Source organism: Nematolebias whitei, chromosome 15, assembly GCF_014905685.2.
Source record: "Nematolebias whitei isolate Nwh7 chromosome 15, NemWhi1, whole genome shotgun sequence".
In the NCBI taxonomy this organism is placed as follows: Eukaryota; Metazoa; Chordata; class Actinopteri; order Cyprinodontiformes; family Rivulidae; genus Nematolebias; species Nematolebias whitei.
Window position 1 is genome coordinate 42,158,446 of NC_056512.1, and position 17,296 is coordinate 42,175,741.

At 41.6% G+C, this 17,296-nt stretch overlaps 3 protein-coding genes across 4 annotated transcripts in view; 2 read left to right on the forward strand and 1 right to left on the reverse strand.

Annotated features, from left to right (window-relative positions):
• Positions 1–14,841, reverse strand: part of rundc3aa (RUN domain containing 3Aa) — a 16,533-nt gene extending 1,692 nt beyond the window's left edge. The window contains exons 1-8 of one of the 2 annotated variants that reach the window (XM_037689223.1): positions 14,575–14,841; positions 3,183–3,298; positions 2,002–2,135; positions 1,838–1,923; positions 1,569–1,658; positions 1,310–1,390; positions 1,065–1,230; positions 834–991 (exon numbers count right to left, since the gene is read on the reverse strand). In XM_037689223.1, the coding sequence (XP_037545151.1) occupies positions 834–991; positions 1,065–1,230; positions 1,310–1,390; positions 1,569–1,658; positions 1,838–1,923; positions 2,002–2,135; positions 3,183–3,298; positions 14,575–14,681 (938 nt within the window). In that variant the 5' untranslated portion in view covers positions 14,682–14,841. Of the gene's footprint in view, positions 1–833; positions 992–1,064; positions 1,231–1,309; positions 1,391–1,568; positions 1,659–1,837; positions 1,924–2,001; positions 2,136–3,170; positions 3,299–14,574 lie in introns of both variants that reach the window. The other variant, XM_037689222.1, reaches the window with a different exon arrangement.
• Positions 3,809–4,645, forward strand: zwi (zwilling). Its single transcript, XM_037689224.1, has one exon. The coding sequence runs from the start codon at positions 3,875–3,877 to the stop codon at positions 4,121–4,123; it is 249 nt and encodes an 82-aa protein (XP_037545152.1). The 5' UTR covers positions 3,809–3,874; the 3' UTR covers positions 4,124–4,645.
• Positions 14,842–16,033: 1,192 nt separating the features above from the next.
• The window catches only part of rnf113a (ring finger protein 113A), a 4,095-nt gene continuing 2,832 nt past the window's right edge, over positions 16,034–17,296 (forward strand). The window contains exons 1-4 of the mRNA XM_037689226.1: positions 16,034–16,166; positions 16,634–16,713; positions 16,790–16,885; positions 17,132–17,239. Of these exons, the coding sequence (XP_037545154.1) occupies positions 16,061–16,166; positions 16,634–16,713; positions 16,790–16,885; positions 17,132–17,239 (390 nt within the window). The 5' untranslated portion in view covers positions 16,034–16,060. The remainder of the gene's footprint in view (positions 16,167–16,633; positions 16,714–16,789; positions 16,886–17,131; positions 17,240–17,296) is intronic.

Consider the following 17,296-nt stretch of genomic DNA (forward strand, 5'->3'; position numbering starts at 1 on the left):
AAGCAGAGCACTAGCTAAAAGAAGCAAGAAATTTGCTAAAAGAAGCAGGGCACTAGCTAAAAGAAGCAAGAAATTATCTAAAAGAAGCAGAGCACTAGCTAAAAGAAGTAATGCATTAGCTAAAAGAAGCAGAGCACTAGCTAAAAGAAGCAAGAAATTAGCTCCAAGAAGCACAACACTAGCTAAAAGAAGCAAGACATTTGCTAAAAGAAGCTAGAAAATAGCTAGAAATGAAAACAATAAAAAAAGCCACTTAAAGCTTAAAAAAAGTAACACCCTAACTAAAAAATGCTAATGCTAGCTAAAAGCTATAAAAGTAGAAAAATTGTAGCTAAAAGCAGCAGTAGGATAGCTAAAGACTAAAAGTGGCAACAACTAAAACCTAAAGATAAATGTAGTAAAAGTTAAAGTTAAGTTAAAAGTAGCAAAAGCTAGCTAAAACCACTGAAAGGTTAGCTAGAAGCTAAAAGTATGAAAAGGCTGGCAAAATATACCAAAAGGCAAGAAAAGAATTAAAAGTAGCAGAAGGATAGTTAAAACCTAAAAGAAGTAGAAAAGTAGCAAAAACAAACAGAAAAAATCTGCTAAGGCAGATTTAAAAGAGAACAATAGTTTTAAAGGAAATAAAAATCTAACATATGTCATCTGAAATATGTATGTCTGTTTAGAAAATATTTGCGAATAAAGTGAAATATTTTGTAAAGTATGAAAGTTAAAAAGTCACAGCAGTCATCTTCTGAATGGGCGTTTCATATATTGGTCACTGAATACCGAGTCAGCTTCACACATAAAAATAAATAATAAAAACCCAGAGCAGACGTTCACGTCCTCACAGTTGTGCTTGCAGCTCCAGCACGATGGCCTCCAGCTCCTTCTTTTCCTGCTGACCCTGCACCGTCAGCTCCTCCACCTTGGCTCTCAGACGCTTGTTTTCTGTCTCAACGTTCTTCAGCTGCGACTCCCGCAGGCGCACCAGCTCCTCCAGATAACCCTGGATGACACGACGACAGCATGAAGGAAGACGGGACGGGACCAAACGGGACGTGAAGGTGAAGGGCAGTCACCTTCTGAGCGTAGACGATCTTGAACCTTTGCTCCATCTTGCGACACTTGTTGCTCCAGCTCTCCTCGTCGGTCACCAGCGGGATGTAAGGATGCTCAGGGATGCTCTCCTCGCTGTTACTGCTGTCCACGCTGCGGCGGTCCTCCTCGTCACTCAGGTAGTCGTAGCTACACGGCAGAAAGGTGGGAGCGTTACTGCACCAGACGTCCTACAGCAACGTGGACTGATCCGCCGGGTCAGTCTCACCTCTGAGTGAACTTCAGGTAGGGCGTGTAGTCGATCACAGCTGGAGATTTTCCGTCCAGGGTCTCACCCTTCAAACAAAAACTTTAGAACAAGATTTTTATGTCATGGTCTATTAGTCTACAAATAATTAATATTTCATAAGGTTTTAATTCATATTTATGTGAATGCGGAGTCTTCTGTTCGGCTCGTTATAGATTTGTTGCTACAGTTATGCTAATTTTAATAATTTAGCTTCTGCTCTGCTTGGTTTAAAGGCCACCTGAAGTCAATGGCGCTCAGTCCGATCAGCATGCCGGTCAGAACCGTGGCCTCCTCCCTCAGCATGATGGCTCCTTCATCGTAAAACCTCCTGTTTGGTAATCAAACGAGAAGAGACCATTCTGTGAACTTTCAGCTCATGTTACATTTCACAGGAACTCTGGAGGTCTAAGAGTCTTAGCTAACAGCAGAAGTGAACTCAGGCAGTGAAGAAAAGTTCTTTTGGATCACGGCGATCCAAAACCGCTTCAGTACACCCTTCAGTCAGACCTGGTTGTTCTTGTGTCCCTCAGGGCGGTGGACACGTATTCAGACAGGCGTTTCTCCATCAGTGCCACCCTGATCCACGCCCGACCCTGGAGGACCACAGAAGAAGTCAGCAGGAACAGAACACACTGTCAATGATCAAAGACTGTCCATAGAAACTCGCTCGCCTTGGCTCGTGACGTGCTGATGTTCTCTATGTTCTCGATGCTGGCGATGCAGTTGTTCTGCACCTTGCTGCACGCCAGCCGAATGTACTCCCAGAAGTTGCGCTGCCCATCGGAGCTGAACCAGCTTCCTGAACCTGTTCAGCAAACAAAACCGAGCAGAGGGTCGTTTCAAACTGCACGCTGAAAGCTAGGCCTGTCACGATAACTGATTTTGCTGGGCGATTAATTGTCTCAGACATTATTGCGATAAACGATAATATTGTTTGAAATTTGACAATAATTAGTCATTATTGTGAAATTTAAGAAGAAATGTTGATTTGTTTTGAGTGTAGTACCTTTTTTGACCACTGGATGGCAGTGTAAGACTGTTTGAACCGAAGGATGGATAGTGAGGGAGCGAGCAGCGTGTCTCTTTATGAAAAATGGGAGTGAGGCCCCTTGACGTGACATGGGCTGTCTCTCTTTCCTTTTTTCGGTTCTCAAAATGGCGGTCGCTCGGTGTGATTTGAGCTCTTTAGCATAGCATTTTCACACAAAGCTTTTAATTAAAAAAAAATCTGTAAACAAGTTCTCAGCTTCTTTTTGCAGAGAAAAACATTCTTTTAGATGAAGGCACGGGTTTCAACCGTGAATTTTGGAGCTTCGACAAGAACGAGGGTTTTTCCCTGAGATCGGCCTGTTAGCTTCTCAGCTTAGCTGCTTTTAACGATCCAAAAACATAATTTTGGACGGTTAAAACGGATTTTAAAGAGAAAAGAGAAAGGGAGAGGTCAGTGAAGAGCACCGGAGTCGAGCCTTTTGTCATTCAGTGTCTTAAGAGAGAGATGAAGAAACGATAAAGCCGATAAATGAGGTCGATAATTTTCATTTATCATGCTATTAATTGATTTATTGTTGATCGCGACAGGCCTAGTCATAGCAGACAATAAAAAGTATTACATAAAGGACTAGCATGCCTTGTAGGAATGCACCTGCTGCCTTTAAGGACAGAGTTTCAAACTAACGTTACCTTATAACGAGCAGCGAAAGATTTGCAGCCGTTTTGGTCAAACTTTGTAAACTTTGTGTTTCACATCCAATGATTCCGTTCAGCGAGATCGATCAAATCTGTCCAGCGGTTCTTGGGGTATTTGTTAACCCTGCATACGAAGCACACGCTGCCATGTTACCTGCTGTGTTACCTTTGAAGCGATGGCTGAGGATGTGCTCTAAAATAGCAGCAAGGTTTATAAACTCCTCCGAGGAATCATCTATCGGCTCTGCTGTGTATTTTTCCAGGAGAGTCTTCACGGAGAATCTGAAACAGAAGCACACAAACAAAGAGGGCTCAGAAAATCGGAACGCAGTGCGAGAAAAAACAAGGCACTTTGCGTTTTATTTTGAAAAGTTTCAGTAGGTTATGTGCAGCACATCCCATGCAGCTGTGTACTGTACCGTACCGATGCAGACAAATGTACTACTGTATTGAAACAACAGCAGAGAGGAGGTTTTTTTCCTTTATCTAAAGGGAACCACGCCATCTTATGGCACTGAGGTCACCCCAATTGTCTTGCGTGCAGCACAAAGCACCCCCTTCAGTGCTTTGGCTTTGTTATCATGACAACGACACAATTAACCCCCTGTCTGTTCAGTCTCGCTGTGCTTCCAGGTCCTTTTGGATCTCGTCTCTCTGAGGGACCGACCAGCATCAAAGAATGACCCAATAACTCCCTCCCCCTCATCTATACATTGTGGCGTGATCTATTTAGAGCAGCTGCTGCAGCTTTAGTTTGGCTTCTTGACCTCACATGCTCACCCTCCTTGCACCCACAGAGGGACTGCTATGCGGCGTGCACGCTAGGAGCTGGCACCCAGGCTGACGGTCGCCGCTTCGATGGGCAACACGAGCATCACAGAGGGCAAGACTGCCCTGGCAGTGGGAAGCACCTCCATCGCCAGGGGAAAGACTACTGTCTCTTTAGGAAATTCCTCAATTTTCAGGGGAGTGACCACCACCTCCATGGGAGATTCCACCATCCAAAGGCAAAAGACGACTGTGGCTCTGGGACGGGCCAGCTTCAGCCGGGGAACCACCACCACCTCCATCCGCAAAGCTCTGACGGGCAAGCGCAGGAACACCTAGATGGAAACGTCGCCTGAAGCCGGCACAAAGGCAGCCAAGCAGTTCAAAAAAGACTCTAACAATGAGTGGAAAACTACATTCACATCGAGCAAGACCTCCTTTACCAAAGGCAGGTTTTTGATCCAGAGGACCAAGTACTTCATCTCCTGGGGGAAATCCGCAATCTCCTGGAGCAGAACCATTGTAACTTTGGGCAACGCCGGCACAAGGGTGGTAAAGACCTCGGTGACACGAGGGGAGACCACGAGCTCTCTCATCACTCTGACCTTCACCTATGGGACCAAGTCAGTGTCTGTGGTCAAAACCACCCTTGTCAGGGGCAAAGAAACACACAGCAACGTCTACTGGGACTTCCACACATGAACCCTGCACACAGTTACAAAGCCATGGATATGTCTATGTGGTCAGTTTTAGAAGGTCAGTAGCAACGGTCAATAAAATATGAGCTGCTATGTTTAAGAGGAATTGTTCATTGCAAAATAAAAAAATAAAAACGTAGCTTCCGGCATTAAAACACACACAGAGCCGAGATGTCAACACGCAACATGCTGAGCGTGTCGCGCAAATGCGACATCGATGAGACGAGTCTTTATGGTGCGTTGACTTGGCAGGGAGGGGAAGCGTGAACAGATGTGTGTGATCTATGCAGGGACACAAGAACACGTGTTATTTTCACCAACACTGCCCTCCAGTCTTCTGCAGCCTTCAGCTGTAGGGGTTCTGCACATTCCAGCGAGTCTCCCTGCATTCCTATAACTCGGCTGCTGTACATCAAACAACCAAGCTTATCCTCAACCCAACTGTAAAAGTGGATTAATGTTAGTGCTCATAAAGATAACATGTCTAAACGGTGCTTTGGCTGATTATTTTGTATGCAGTTACTGATTTTTATTGGGTGCTTTAAGGTTTTTGTCACAAAAAATAAGCATATAAATAGTTGTTGCGACAATTTATGGAACCACGTGTATTTGCAGGCACCTGGTCAGTGGAGCAGGTGGAGCAACCACTCCCCCATTTATTAAAACGGAGGTGAGAAACGTAAAAATATATAGTTTTTATTGATAGTAATTTCTCGTTCTTAGGTAAAAAAAAATAAATAAATATTAAAAATAATCACTATGTTCTACTCCCCCCTCCCTTGGCTTTGAGTTGGTTCAGCCCAACCCTGGTATCTGCTGCTGTTCAGCTCTTTAGATGAGGACAATAAAAGCTAAGTTGCTTTTTAAAAGTTCAAAGCTGCATCATTATCTGGCTACGACTCAGACAGAATAGAATAAGTACATCAAGTACTATCCTGCTATTAGGGAGTTTAAGACATCCAAAAGTTTATAGTTGTAATATAAAGTAAATCCCTTAAGCTGATCTTAATGACGTCAACCAGAAGCTCATTTTGACGAGTTGAAAAAAAGTCGAGGCTAAAATCTGACAAATATGGCCAAAAATGATGTAAATGCCTCCTAGGGCTGCACAATATTAGAAAACCTTCCCATGTGCGTTATTATCATTTAATACTGGAATGAAGATTTCAACCCAGATCCTCACTTTCTCTTCTGTCATCTGGAACAGACGTGAGCTTCAAGGCCAGTGAGAGTTGACCAAACATATCATTAGCGTGCAAATGTATGGGTTTATGAGGGTGATTCAAAAAAGTTCAAGACAAAAACATCTGGACTTTATTTATAGCAGAAGATGTTTCACTTCTCATCTGAGGAGCTTTCGCAATTCAAAGAGCAGAGAGTGTGGGGTTCAAGTTATAAAACTGAGGTGATCTAGATACATATGCAGATTGCCCTCTCGCTCCTCACAATAGGGGTTCGTTCGGGTCTTTGTTAGTCTGACTCACAGAGGAGCCACTCTGGTCACATGGATGAAACTCATGGTGTGAAAATGACTGGGTATCAGGCCTAAAGTTGAATTATAAGTTGTTGAAATCTAAGACCTCCTCCTCTGTTTAAAGATGGTTGCTCTCGTTTTACATAGATGGTTCCTTCACCTCCCTCTCAAACCATTTGTCTTTTCAGTCCAAATTGTGAACATTTTGATCCTCAAATGAGGGTCCCTTATCCTTGAGGTGCAGGTGAACAGCTGATTCTTGTCCTGGAGAGCTGGCTGTCCTGTGTTGAGCCATGCGTCTGTGAAGTAACGTTTGGTTTCTCCATTATAGAGATCTGGACATTCCTCGTTTCAATGGACTGCATACGCCACACCACTCTGTTTGTGTATGGGTGTTTTGTCCTTAGGGTGGACCAGCCTCTGTCTGAGGGTCCTGTTGGGTTCAAAATGTTTTGTTTTTTTTTATTTACCATGTCCTGGATGACTGAGAATCTTCACCAGTTTATGATCTTGGTTCACATTATGAGGAACTGGAGGTCTGACCCTCATAACCGAAGCTTCAAGCCTCACAAAACAGGTAAACATAGCAGGTTGGGGAACTGAAAGAGTTTCTGCACGCATGAGAGGTGCAATCAAAAGCTTAGTCCATGCGGAGGACATGAAGACAAACTGACAGTGCAGCTGATTTTACATACAGTGCACACAGCTGTACACACAGACATACAGTCAACAGGGAACAATGGTTCAGAAGAAAGTGATGTCACCGCAGACTGTCCTCTTTGCAACAATGTCTCCTTCAACCGTTTGGTGTCGTCGTGGCGATAGGACAATTGCTCCACTGTCCGAGTCCTCCCCGATAGGCTGCGGCCACCTACGGCTGCCTCTGTCCATTCACAGGACACATGGGTGGTATGTGGCCTTCCAGAGCCCACGTATACCAGCTCAACGAAGACATTATGTGACACGGGGGTCGCGCTGTCCATGCTTTGCATTCTGGTCTGCTCTGGATCGCGGCTGATGCTTCTAACAGCTCCGAGGGCTCGCAGGGAAGGGTGCGCTGCATGAGTGTGTGATGCTTTGCGTCGTGTGAGTCCAAAACCCCGTCACCAAATCTGGGTCAAGAAGACGAGCTTCTCCTCAATGGGCAACACCAGCTTCACCGAGGGGAAGACGGCCTTAACGCTGGGCAACACCACCATAAAGCGGGGAAAGTCCAAGCTTGCCATGGGGAACTCCTCCATCACCAGAGGCAGGAGCACGACGTCCCTGGGCTCCTCCACCATCACCAGCGGGAAGACCAAGATCTCCCTGGGCAGCGCCTCCTTCAGCAGAGGCACCACCACCACCTCTTTTCGAAAAGCTCTCTTCCCCAAACGCAAGACAAAGACAATTTAGATGATCAGGAGCCACAACATGGGGTGAGGGGAGAAAATGTCACAAGAAAACAGCATCGTTGCAGATCGGATACAACAACAGCATCTGCACAGGGTCTATTCCAACTCAAAACTGGATTAAATTCATATTTGGAGCTTTGACTCTGGAATTATCAAGGAAGCAGGTCAGTGGCATTTGGATTCTGTCAATGTTTTCTGCAAATACAGTTAGTCTGGTTTTTACTTTTATTTTTACAGCTCATTGTTGTCAGTTTTAATTTCTGCAAAAAATGCACTATAATCCTCAAAAATCCTACGGGGACAGGATGCAAGTGAACACACCTATTGTTTGTTACAGCAGGGATTGAGGAACTGTCTAATTTAAAACTTTCAGAAATCATCTGCTTCAGGATGCAGACAATCCTTAAACATGACATAAAGAGAGACCAGAAGATTAAACACATTTAAAACCTAAAATAATCAGCGAAGAGACACAAACCAATAATATAAACTTAACATCAAATGTTCCTTTTGACAGAAAATGCATGAAATGATCCAGTTACTCATTTTATGGAGAGCTCATTTGTGGAAAATTAATTAAATAATGATCAAGATGACCATTTGCTGGTAACTAAACTTCCGCAAAAGTCCTGTTTGACTTGACAACACATTAGTCGTGTTATCTTTCAAAGGAGTTTGCAGCAGATGTTTCCTTTGCATCTGGAGGGGACAACCACTTGTGGGCCCTAAATGCAAATGGATGGAGTGGAAAAGCAAAATGCTCTTAGTACGATTTGACACCGAAAAACAACAGCGTGTCTTTCTGACAAGCTTCTTTTGTGCCCCCTCTCATTCAGCCTGGATCCCAGCCAAGCCCACTCAGCTCCTTTAAATGCCCTCTTGTTCTCACCTCTCCACTGTACCAACGTAAACAAGTTTTAGGAGAAGCTCGACTGTCTTTATCAGCGGCGACACCTAACCCAAATACCGAAACGCCTCACGTCAACGCTGACCTGATTTTTGTTCTTCTCACAAACATTTCCCTGATTCTTTTTTCTCCTTCTCTCTCCTCTTTTTATTCTCTTTCTCTCCCTTCAGTCTCGGCCTAACCAGCAGAGTCAGATGACATCTCCTCTTTGTGCAGCAAACAGCCAGAACTGAACTGTCCAAGGAGGAGTCCTTTCCTGCACTGGACTTACACAAAAAGACGAAAAAAATCTGGGTTCCCTGATAAATATGAAGATACGAATAATAGTTTAAGCCAGAACGTAGAAGTTGTAACTATGCCAGGGCGTGTCCATCGTCCCGGTGAAGAAGCGTCAGAGCAAAGTGTTGAAAAGTCGGCGGAGGTGACGAGGGATCAGAGAGTGAGATGGACGGGAACGTTGAACTGATAAACACCGACAGCATAAATCAGATTTATGAGTATAAGAGGGGGATTTAAGTGAATAATAACAGGGTGCCACATTGTGTTTAAAGCAAAAAGAACAAGATGATCAGCTGATTAAAGCCCAAATGTTTTGTCCAACTTCTGCTGTAATTCCAAATACTTGAAAACGAGTGCAGGATGTAAGAAATCATTAAAAAAGTACAACCCAAACGTGCTAATTTAGAGGTAGGTCCACACTTTTACTATTCTTCTACGCAAGGTGAAAGATGCAGACAATGGAGCCTTTAAGAAATGGAAACACGTTTGATTTGTGTGGAAAATATCGTCTCCTCGGGAGCCACGCCCCAGAAAAGCTCAGACCTGATCATTCAGTAACATCAACCTCCAGCCTTTCCCTCCATGTTGCTTACAGGAAGTAGCTGAAAGACTTAAACTTCACATCAGATCTGTCTCACCCGTCTCATCTATTCTTTCTCAGGTTCAGCGAATCCACAGCAGCATTCCTCCTGCAGCCAAACAACCAACAACGGCATCTTACCCAGACTAGAGCGCCAGAGCAGCCCGCTTCACATGCAGAACCTCTACTAAAAAAACATTTGGTCAAACTGAGCTCAGATAACCTGCATGTAAATTTCCACTTGCCCAGCCATGCCAGGAGAAAACCTGTTGCTAGTGGCAACAGAGGATAGAGTCTGTAAATCACAAAGATGCTGCTGTCAACGTGGACATTTTGTGCATCAGCAAATAATTTAGCAGCCATTAAATTCTTCTAGACAAAAATTTAAGTTTGGTCTGAAACTACACACTAAAAACTGCTGGGTTAAAACTAACCCAGCGCTGGGTTAAATCTGGACCAAGCCAACCCAGGGAAATTTTAATTTTAGCAGTTATCCATCTGGCTCATAGCCTACACAAAGTTGAGTGGGGTTAAAACTACAGATTCCTTGAATTAGAGTAACTAAAAATTTAAATAAAACACCAACCTGGATCGGTGCTAGCTAGCTAGTGCTAACCCCTATTAGCAGTGGTGCGCACAGAGCCGCTAATTCACAAACAAACTAATAGCGGAACACATTTTTCGTTTAGCGGATTAGCGTTTCTGCTAACTTTGGAAACTGTTACCAGGATTAGCTTCAGCTAAATTAGATTTCGCCAACTTTAAATCCGCTAACAAAATTCACAAGCTTGTTCCTGTCGGTTATGGGCGTGTCTCGAAGAGTCCGTTAGGCACGCTATTGGCTGACTACGTGAACACGTGACAAGACGTGATTGGTCGGCGCAGCTTCAACTGGAAGGAGACGAAGACGTGTGACGCAGACTGACAGTTGTCTTAGCGGTTAGCTGTTTAGCGTTAGCTTCTGCTCATTTCTTTTACCTGTTTAGTGGTTTAGTTTTAGCTAAGCTTATTTTTTTAATTAGTGGAATATGGGTTAGCGAAGCAAACTTTTTGGTCAGCTGTGCCCACCACTGATTATTAGCAACAACAAGTTAGCACCACCTAATGTTATTTTAGGAACTCAAACTCATTGATTAGTGCAAACTAAAGTTAATAACAAGCCAACCAGGTTTAATATCTTTTTACCATCTTTACCCATCACTTCTTAAAGCAGCGGTCCAGTCAGGTCCAGTTCGATCAAGTTCTGGGTTAAAATGTTAAACTGTGAATAACTGACACAGATCATCTCCGAACCAAACACTGGGTTAAACTTTGTGACCCAACATTCGGTCAAACCAACAGCAGCTTAAACGCACCAACTGGAGTTATCAAAATGACCCAGCAGTTTTCAGTGTGTGCAATTTTAAGGTTTTAAAAAAACAAAGCCATTTTTTAAAAAACAGATTAGTATTTTATTTCATTGTCAATTTTAATATTACTCTAGTTTAGTCAATTTAGCCAGCCTTGACTTGGACCTTGTGCAGAAACTTCCCCTCAAATGGTGCAAACGTTTGATCAGCTTCCAAGGTTGCCTTGATGCAGATTTGTCTCTAATTATTGTGATCTGTCCTCTGAGTACAACAGTGTTGCCAAGGAACTGAAACGCTAAGCAGAGATTAAATAAGCTCCTGTGCCTGGTACTGGTGACCCACATTGTGCCAGATGCCAAGTTGTTTTGTCAGTAATTGAAGGAACCTTGAAAAAAATAAAAGGACATGAACTTTTTCACCCCAGAACTGAACAAAAACATTTCTCACCCCCACAAAAAAATGTTAAAAACTGAAAATGTTAATCTCTGTGTGCGTGTGTGCTGATCGTATGTTTTTACAGTGACGGAACAGACTTTATATGCACATGTATTAGAATAAATAAAAGCTTGGCCTGGTGCACTAACAGCTCCTGTAGTCAGGTAGAAATCCAGCTGTGGAAACATCTGTGTCTCAGTCAGCATGTCAGAGCCTGGATCCTGGAAACTGCATCACAGCCTGCTTTAACGCCCGACCGGAGGTCCGCTGCTGATTCAGGACGCCCCGCCGCTCCCTCTTTAAGGCTGAGCGATCACATAACAACCCGTGACTACTTGTATCGACTCAGAGCACAATGGCATTGTGGGTAAAATAAAAAAAAAGGTCAGAATCATGATGGATGAGAAGATGGAGCAGCGACACAGACACTCCTGGAGGAAAAATCGCCTTCAAGTGAAGTTAATCCTTAAAAAAAAGAACAAATGACTGTAGTGAGCATTACTGATAGGACGCTGTTTGAGATTTATTCATGTCTTGTCTGGTTTGTTTGTCATTAAAACAATTTAATTTGTCTCGGATCGGTCAGGGAGAACTGAAAACAAGCGTTTTTTTTTATGTCTCTGTTAATCTTTCTCCGTGTTTGACGTCCACTGTGGGAATTGTTTTTTTTTTTTTATTATTTTGCAGGCGTGCTCTGCTTCGTGTCGTGTGTTTCACCTCTGTACACAGACAGAACCTTCAAAATAAAGGAACTGAAATAAAAGTGTTTGACCGTGTGTATAAAAAGAGTCAGAGTGTTATTTTTATCTTTGATTTCTGATTTTTACACAAAACAGATTTACTGTCACAGATATCAGCGCAGTAAAATAAAATCAGAAAGGTTAATAAAAAGTATGACGCTGCTTTTTTAAAGATTTTTTACTAGAAGTCAGTTATAAAATAACGTACAGTCATTATATCTCGCTAAGACGTTGCATTAAAATACAGTAATTTAGTTTTTGGTGGCAGAAGAAGACAATGAAGCAGGATAACTAAACAAAGTGAATAAAAAATTTAAAATAAATCCTGTAAAAGAAAATGATTTTGAAATTTGAATTTAGTAAATCTTTAATATATAAATTCCTGCTCTATTTCTTTGAACTTCCGGAGGAAAAAATAATGTATTTTAAAAACAACATATTAAATAGTGATTTAATCATAAAGATGTTTTAATTTCTGCACATAATTAAAACATGATAACAGTTTTATTTCCTCTTATACCACAAATTAGCATTGATCAAATACAATGTGGCTGTATCTTAAAGAGATTAATCAAAACTAATTCTTACTAATTTTTACTCATATTAATTCAGGAGTATCAACATAAAACTGCATTAACTGAAGGTTAACATGATGTTAAATGACACGTTGAAGCAGAAACACGTGAATACTATGAATAATGTTAATAAAGAACTGGATATGTAACGATATTATTTAATTCAAATATAATATTAGAAGTATTATTTAAAATGGGTATAGGTGATGTTTATGAACACATATAAATTGTCCTTTAAATAAAAGATTCATACATTTTTAAAGGTACTGATTTGCAAACCTGTAATCAAAATATGAAAAATGCTTAATATGAACTATATAACACGGTGTAGTTTGAAAGAGTTTACTCTAGTGGTTTGGCAAAAATATATTGATAAGCAGCTTCGGATGTTATCAGCCATTAAATGGCCGTTATTAGTTGTTATCATCCCCGTATGTAGCCGTCAAACTGTCCCACCTACCTCCTAGTAGGTTTAAAGGAACATCATTATTGTTGATAATAGGCAGCGTTGCACGGGGGTAAACCAGGAAGTGTCTTTTTTGTTTTTTCCAGCTTATGTAACCCTTTTCATAAACTTACACCTGACCCAGAGGACCACCCCTAAACGAAACCTCCTTACCCTTGTGCCTAAACCTAACCAAGACCGTAAACCTAACCGCCAGACCCTTTACTCTAAACCTAACCACGTGAAGCTGTTATGAGCGCTAACAAAGCTAAAAACAGAGCCTATTATCATAAATAACTTTAAACCCACTAGGAGGTACAGGAGGGGCAGTCTGGCCGCTACATATGGAGATGATAACAACTAATAACGGCCATTTAATGGTTGATAACATCCGAAGCGGGTGTGAAATGTGGGCATGCATTCAACATAAACAAATCCTTTTATTCATATAATTTGTTCAGCAGATTTGAGTGTCTTTTTTCTTTCAATGCGTCTCTCGGACGGAGCTGCAGGACAAAGCGAGTGCTGTTTTTCCTCTGATCGAGCATCTCCGCTGTCTTTGAGAACATTAACGGGACATACGTGATTTTCTGTTCATGCAGACCTGCTCTGTTTGCTGCATGTGATGAGAAAAAAAAAAAACATCGCATACAGAAAGTGTCACACCGTAACTTCGGAATTTCACATTACTCATATCGTGAAAAATGTGGGAGTCAGTCTCTGATAAATTTAAAATATAAATTCCCCAATTAAAAATGATGTTAATGTTCCTGTTCAGTGCCCTGAGACGACTCCTGTTGTGACTCGGCGCTAAATAAATAAACTGAACTGAATTTTAGTGTAAATATGTCGCGACACATCAGCTGTCAAACTTTTCAGCTCCTGCATGTGTTGACCTATTTTCAGTCACTTTGGCTGTTTCTGTAGATAAACAGACACGTGGTAGTTCGGCCACAAATTTTACTGAAATGACCAACAATATGAGGAAACAGTTGTGTGATTTTTGTTTTTACTTTATGATTTATTTGATTTTTTTACCAGTCTTCATGACTTGGCATTGAGCATCTGTAAAGTGTTACACTGCTAGATCTTCTCCAGGAAGTGACAACAGATGGGTACGGGGGTACTAGTTGGCAGAGGTACAAACTGACCAGCATCCTTTAAAATAAATCAAACAAACTCAAGGCCTTAATTTGATACTCAGAATCTCCAATTATCGTTCAAAAATGACTTTATCTGCAGAGACATCTTAACTTTGGAAACCGAAAGGACTTCTGGATCATCTCCAGAAAGCTGCGTGAGCTGCTTCTCCTCTCAGCTCAGATGTTTAAAGTCTCATCCTTTCTGAGGAGAGGAGAGAGGCTCCACATTTAAACCTGTGTCTGCACTCGGGAGTCTGGGTGAAACAGAAAGGAGGCCCAGGCTGTGGGGAGGAGTCCTTGCTCAGCTGTCCTTGGCCTGTTCGGACAATGGGTGGAGAGGAAACCAACCTTCAGGTGGGATTTATCCTCAGCAGTAAAATGACCACGTTAGCCCCACCTCAGGGGACATTCTTATCATCTGGAGAAGGTTGTCTTTAAACAAGAAATCAGACAGGTGAACACTTTAAAGCATGCCCCACTTATGATGCTGGGCTATAAATACACAGGACACCAAGTCTTTAAAGTTGTATTTCAACCAAGTGGAACCTAGAAATAAAAACTAATATAAATTAAAATGACAGAGCGCAATCAGATCTATTCTCCTCCAGCTGATGTAAGATGAGGGATGTAAGGTGAAAATGCACCTTCAGTTTCTTCAACATTACTCTCCCGTCATTTAGTTTCATTAGGCTAATCAGCGTTGGGGATTTTTAAACCCATGGTGGTCGGAATACTTTAAATCAACACAGAGCGTCGAGGTCGTGACGTGTACCTGCAGACCGTGATGAGGTTTTTTCGCTCCACCGCCACGCTCCGAGCAGACGCCTTCTTCGATGTCAGACCCATAGCCATTGCTGTCTGAATGCAGCCCGACTCCATCCAGCGGCGGTCCCGGGGCCTCTTCGGGAAGCGTGCCCAGGCCAGGACCTCTCCCTCCGCAGGCCCTGCGTCCTACCAGCACCCTCTGCGGGGAGCCAAGGATGCTGCGGCTGAGGCTGGAGGAGGACAGAAGGTACCAGGGTTAAGCTACACTAGCTAGCAAAACAATATCCGGTTTGAGATTTCAAAATAAAACTATAACGACGAATTAACGCTACGTCATAATGGGAAAACGTCAGAATCGGGACTTTTATTTTTCTTGTTCCGGTTTAGTTCAGAGTTAAAAGGTGATGCCTTCAAGGACCGTGTGTAAACAAGTATAAACGTACATGTATGAAAGGCAAACACGTTTAAACATTGTTAAACATTTGCCACTGTCAAAAAACACCAATAGCATTTTGAATCATTACTGTAGAAGTTGGCAAAATAAATGGTGTGAAGCTCGTTAAAGTGTTTAAATGTTTTGTTTGTTATTTTATTGTTTTGTGTTACAACTCAGAACATTTAAACTATGTAGGAAATCGGGGGAAAAAAGTTGTTTTTGTTTGTTTTAGACAATTATTTTGGTACTATAAGGAGTGACAAGGATAAGATTAGGAATGAGATCATCAGAGGTTGAACAACTGGGAGATAAAGTTAGAGAGGACACACTGAGATGGTTTGGACATGTCCAGAGGAGGGACAGTGGGTCTATTGGTAGAAGGATGTTACAAATGTAGGTACCAGGAAAAAGACAAGAGAAGATATTTGGATGCAGTTTGAGAGGACATGAAAGTAGTTGGAGTGAGGACAGAGGATGCAGAGGACAGAGGGAGATGGAGGAGGATGACTCGTTATGGCGACCCCTGAAGATGGAAAAGCTGAAAGAAAAAGTTTGACAGACTTTGCAAATTGTCTAAAGCGGTGTGTCAATGTGAATATGTATCTGATTCGTTTAGGAAAAGTTGTATCAATGTCCTCATATTGTTCACAGGTATTGGAGATTAACCAAATAATAATTTTAAGTACAATCATTAAATTATGCCAAATATAGTAAAGATAATTACAACAAAATCATGCACCATCTCAGCTAAAGGTGGATGGATTTGAGAAAAATGTCCTTGTTATTTTTACAACAATTAGTCCCATATTAGTCCCAGATCAATATTTTAAAGATATATTTTATTTATTTGTGTCTCATTGCATTTCACAAATAATATCACACTTTGAACAAAAATATTTTGGACGTACCTTTGAAACTGGCAAGAATTAAATGTGGAAAGCTGTAATTCTCCTCCTGACCAGAAGAGGGGGCGCCAGCAACATTAGCCGGCTCTGTTTCACTCCAGGCCAGCAGGGGGCGCTGCGAGCACCGCTGATCAATTAGCAAAAACAAAAACATGGCGGAATCAGAAGAGACGAAAGCAGCTTCTTGTACGTTTCTGTTCAAAAAATCTTCCAAAAAATTTTCCGGACGGAAAAGAAAAGCAAGCGACAGTGATAAAGGTAGGGAATAGTCGCTTATGTATCCCTTTTGCTGATTTTTGTGAAATGGCTAATGAAAGTGACGCTGCAGCTGCTGCGATCTTTTCACTTTTAAAATCCTAAATAATAGCATCACCGTCGTGTTTATTTTGGGGCGTTTCTTTTTTTTAAAAAATATGAACAAAATCCTTAAAATATCCTTATCCGTTCAGTTGATCCTTGAACGTGCGATTTTAAGTAATTGGTGAAACTGTTTAAATTAGTTCTTACAGAAAAGAGTTGTGCTGCTTTCAAGTTTCCACGGATTTTGGAGTTGTGTCATATTTGGACAATTTGCATTTTCTTGCCTCCTTATTTTAATCCAGTCATGTAAAACATTAAAAACTAATCAGGATTTTTTTAAAGTACTCATTCCAGGCTTGTTTAATAATAATATACAAAAATGTGTATATTTAAGACAATAAACCGTTTCCCTCCCTCTTTTTCAGACAGTGGCAGTGACAAAGATCAGAGCGCTGTTGTCAGAAAAGGCAAAAAAGATGCTCGGGTCAACCCTATGATTCAAAAGGTACAGCTATAAACATAACATAAATTCAGTTTTCATGTAATTTATTAAATTGACTTTATTTCTTACTTTTGTCCAGACAAAAAAGGTAGAGAGGGATGTTGTGTCTTCTAGTGAAAGCGAAGATGACAAAGAAGACAAGATCACAGTTGCTTACAAGTCCACACGTTCAGCAGTGAGTTCAAAATTTTCCTCTTTCAATATTATTTTCAGTCAAAGTCATGGAATATAAATTAACCAGTTTCACTCCACAGATGCAAATGCCTTTAAAACAAAAACTAGGCCAGTCTATATAAAAATAAACAGAACTGCTTTTTTCTTAGAGTTTCTTATGTGCTGTTTAGTTGTTTATATGACATGTAAAGGGATGGTTAAATTTTTTTAAATGTCTAACTTTCTGGTGCTCCTATCTAAAAAATAGAAACCAGAGGGACCCGAGGACATGGGAGCAACTGCTACATATGAGCTGGATACAGAGAGAGACAAGGACGCCCAGGCTATTTTTGAGAGGAGCCAGAAAATCCAAGAGGTGGGAAATGCAATTTAATGTAACAGTTGAAAGCTAATCTAGATAAAAAGAACACTC

Coding starts and splice junctions, on each gene's coding strand:
- zwi (XM_037689224.1), top strand. CDS start 3,875: ATGGGCAACACGAGCATCACAGAGGGCAAGACTGCCCTGGCAGTGGGA.